The sequence below is a fragment of the Solanum stenotomum genome, unplaced genomic scaffold, assembly GCF_019186545.1.
Source record: "Solanum stenotomum isolate F172 unplaced genomic scaffold, ASM1918654v1 scaffold6733, whole genome shotgun sequence".
Lineage (NCBI taxonomy): Eukaryota > Viridiplantae > Streptophyta > Magnoliopsida > Solanales > Solanaceae > Solanum > Solanum stenotomum.
The window spans coordinates 689,939-693,652 of NW_026036338.1; the positions used below are offsets into that span (position 1 = coordinate 689,939).

A 3,714-nucleotide genomic window follows, 5' to 3' on the forward strand; every position below is an offset into this window, starting at 1 on the left:
ACAAATTATCTCTGAAATAAATTTTGAAATTAATTATTTCACAATTGTTATTTTACCTTGAATATAAGATTAAAAAATAGAATAAATAATTTTACAATAATTAATTTCAGCTAAAATATAAAATAAACTTATTTAAAAATAAATTTTGATATTAATTATTCTTTATTCCTCGTAACAAAGGAGTCGGAGAGTTTCTTGGAATATGCTGGGCTTAGTCCTTGTTGTCCCCGGTTTGACTTGCTCAATAAAACCCAACAAATATCCCTTCTTCACCGTACCCTATTTCTTTGTGCCTAAGCAAAATCTCAAAACTCTCTTCAACCAGAAATTCAATTATGAGTTACTACAATCAGCAGCAGCCCCCTGTTGGTGTACCACCACCACAAGGTAAATTGCTTCAATTTCATATTTTTCTGAATTTTTTTGATGATTTATGGTAAAGTTCATGTTTTTATATGTTGTTTTGATGATTAGATCTGATGGGGTTTTGGGGAATTTTGTAATTAGGTTATCCACCTGAAGGTTACTCAAAAGATGCATACCCACCACCAGGGTATCCTCAGCAAGGTTATCCACCACAGGGTTATCCTCAGCAAGGTTATCCTCAGCAAGGTTATCCACCTCCACAGTATGCACCTCAGTATGGTGCTCCACCTCCTCAACAACAGCAACAGCAATCTAGTAGCACTGGATTAATGCAAGGATGGTATGCATCTTTACACTTGTGAAAAAAGAGTTTTTTATTGATGTTTTGTTATGATTTAGTTGTGTTGTTGAATTGTATGGATGTGGTTTGTATGATCTGAGATTTTTTGGATTGAGTTGACCATGTATGATAAGGTGTGTATTGATTTGATTTTTGTCAACTGAATTGGGTGAGGTTGGAATGATCTCGGGTTTTGTAGACTAAGTTGCCGAGAGACTTATTCATATGTGTGTGTTTTTCCTTGTTTATTTTGAAAAGATCTTTTTTTTTTTAAAAAAATAAATAGAAATTGATCATCAAAAGGGGAAAGTAGAAGCAAGGGGGGCTAGACCTCTAGATCTTAATTGCTGCATAGATTCATCATGTTGCTATCCAGGATCACCTTGTTGATTTTCTTTGAATGTTTTAGTGACCTTTGGATTTGATATAAGCATTCTAGGTATGTTTGGATGAATTTCTTGACCAGTTTTAGCCGACAGAAGATCAAAGGAATTTGGACAAGAAATGTCCTTTTGGGGCAGAAGCTTGAGCATATGGAATATCCCTCGTGTGTTGCACATTAACACAAGCAGGAGAGCCAATTCAAATGCCTAAATGTTTTTTATGTGCCCTTCATTTTATCTCTTGTTTTCATTGTATCTACTGATTCATCACCAGTAGCATGCTTGGAATTTTCAACTTGCTGCACAATATCATGTTTCTCATTAAATTCTTCCCTGAATTTGCGCTCATACACTGCTCAAATTGCCGGTTTAGACTTGTGTTGTTTTGTCTATAGCTATTGTTTTCCAACTGCTGCTCCTATAGACAACAATGACCTCTTAGCCAAATACGTCTGGAGCTAAGTTCCTCAAAGAAATCCACACTGCCGCCTTAGTCATTTCTACCTTGTGTTTAACATCAATTGACCCTGGGAATATCCTATATTGATGCTCCTTTCCATTGATCAAACCTTAAAATTGTCACAGTGCCAATGAACCAGTCAGGCAATGACCCTTGATTCCGTGATGCTTCAGTAGCAATGTCCTTAAGTCTTTGATTCCGAGATGTTTCAGTAGCCCTTTTTTCTTTTAGCACTTCTCATTGTATTTGAACTTATCGTATTTCTAATTTCCATTCGGACTAATAATCAATTGTATATGTTTTGCAGTTTGGCTGCTCTGTGCTGTTGCTGTCTCTTGGATGCAATCTTTTGAGGCTGTAAATGATCTGTGCCATGTGTTGATGGCAAAAGTTGATTGAATCAATTATATCATAATTTAGACTTTTTCTTTCTGTGTTTTGTCCTTTGGTGTCTTGTCCTATACTTTGATAAATAATTTGATCTTGATGTGCTGAAGATTCCAATGCTTCCAAAGTGTTTGTTTTGCCAAATTATAGGTGGTTGGTTATGTACAATGTGAGAGATTCTATTTTATTTTATATGTTTTGGACCTCAAATATTATATGTTAATCAATGTACCTTGCCTTGGTTACAAATTTATGCTCGTGTTGTATTAAATGTGTTGCGAACACAATTTTTGGGTTAAGCCCTGATGGTTAACCCAAAAGTTGTTCGAATAAGAGAGTGTACACTAGGCACTATCAAATAAGTATTAACTGGTGTGATTTTTGATAAATAGTTGGTGATAATTCAGATAGAAAAGTAGGTGAGATAGCAATTTTTTTGTTGTTTATATCCAAATATAAATGGATACCTATACAATTTAAGAGAGTATTAAGGTGGAAGGTTAGTAGGGTTAGCGTGTTGCCATCCCTCGCGAGGGTATGGGTTGTTAGCGTTTGGAGTAGTCTTAGCCGTATGCTGTTTACTGCGTTTCACTCCTCACATTACTTTCTTGATGTTATTGTATCATTTGTTGATTATACACTATCTTTTGGATTGGTTGTTATGTTTTATATATATCTCTCCTGTCACTTAGACTTGATGTTCTTGAGCTGAGGGTCTCCCGGAAACAGCCTCTCTACCTCCACGAGGTAGTGGTAAGGTCTGCGTACACGCTACCCTCCCCAGACCTCACCTAGTGGGATTTCACTGGGTATGTTGTTGTTGTTGTTTATACAATTTAAGAGAGTGGAAGAAACAACATACATCTATCACTTGCACATGATTTGGGACCTTGACATGAGCTCAAAATATGAAATTGTTTTGTTAGAGAGCACTTCACACTCTTTGAATTTAAATTTTATTGAGCGTTAGTATTAATATTAGACACTAAGGTAAAAATATATACAGTATAACCTCTATAATTTAATACTCGATAAATTAATAATCTCTCTAAAATAATATTTTCTCTCGGTTCCGACTTGGGCCAATGAAAAAAATCACCAATTTCGATAAGATAATAAGATAATATATTTTTAGAAGACCATAAATAAATATATGGTCCCTTTAATATCATAAATTAATAATTCTTTAAAAATACAAATATATCTAAGACAATTTAGTGAAATATGATTCTATCGTGTTATGTTTTTTCTTAAAATTTAAATCTAATTGAAGCTCATCTCTAACTTTTCATATTGCATCCAAGAGTTTCAGTGTTGTCTTTTTGAACTGAACCATAAAATTGTGAAGAGTTCTAGATGTGATAAGTGTTTCCTTATGCGTAACTGGTTTCAAAGGTATAGTATCATCTTCAACTTCAGCATCAACATTATTTTTTCCGATGATATCCACAATTTCTTCTAAGTTCTGGACCTCTGAAGATGTATCACTTTAATCCGGATAATCCAACTGTTTATTGGCATCCAGTTTATTGTGGTAATCGAGATTATTAATCATGACCTCAAGTTCATGAATGACGTTTTCACAAGTAGGTTCATTCAAATTCTCTGAGATTGCATCCCTCGAACGAATTTTACAGTGTCGAAAATAATTTGTTATTGTCTCTTGCTGAACATTTGTTGTCCAAACAGGGATTGCAAAATTGATAGCATCCAAAACATTAATCTTTGTTGGATCAGTTTGTCGATTTCATAACCTTCTAATATCCTACGATAAAATT

The 3,714-nt window shown here is 34.4% G+C and overlaps 1 protein-coding gene across 1 annotated transcript; it reads left to right on the top strand.

The window, feature by feature from the left end:
• The first annotated feature begins 207 nt into the window (after positions 1 to 207).
• Positions 208 to 2,185, top strand: LOC125852948 (cysteine-rich and transmembrane domain-containing protein WIH2-like). The gene is made up of 3 exons (XM_049532633.1): positions 208 to 387; positions 508 to 706; positions 1,857 to 2,185. Exons 1-3 carry the CDS (start codon positions 336 to 338, stop codon positions 1,900 to 1,902), a joined length of 297 nt encoding a protein of 98 aa, XP_049388590.1. The 5' UTR covers positions 208 to 335; the 3' UTR covers positions 1,903 to 2,185.
• Positions 2,186 to 3,714: the final 1,529 nt, after the last annotated feature.

What these genes read in the sequence shown, in the direction of transcription:
- LOC125852948 (XM_049532633.1), top strand. Translation starts at nt 336, where the DNA reads ATGAGTTACTACAATCAGCAGCAGCCCCCTGTTGGTGTACCACCACCA. An exon ending in TGGTGTACCACCACCACAAG is followed by an intron (nt 388 to 507) that starts GTAAATTGCTTC and finishes TTTTGTAATTAG; the next exon opens with GTTATCCACCTGAAGGTTAC. An exon ending in ACTGGATTAATGCAAGGATG is followed by an intron (nt 707 to 1,856) that starts GTATGCATCTTT and finishes TATGTTTTGCAG; the next exon opens with TTTGGCTGCTCTGTGCTGTT.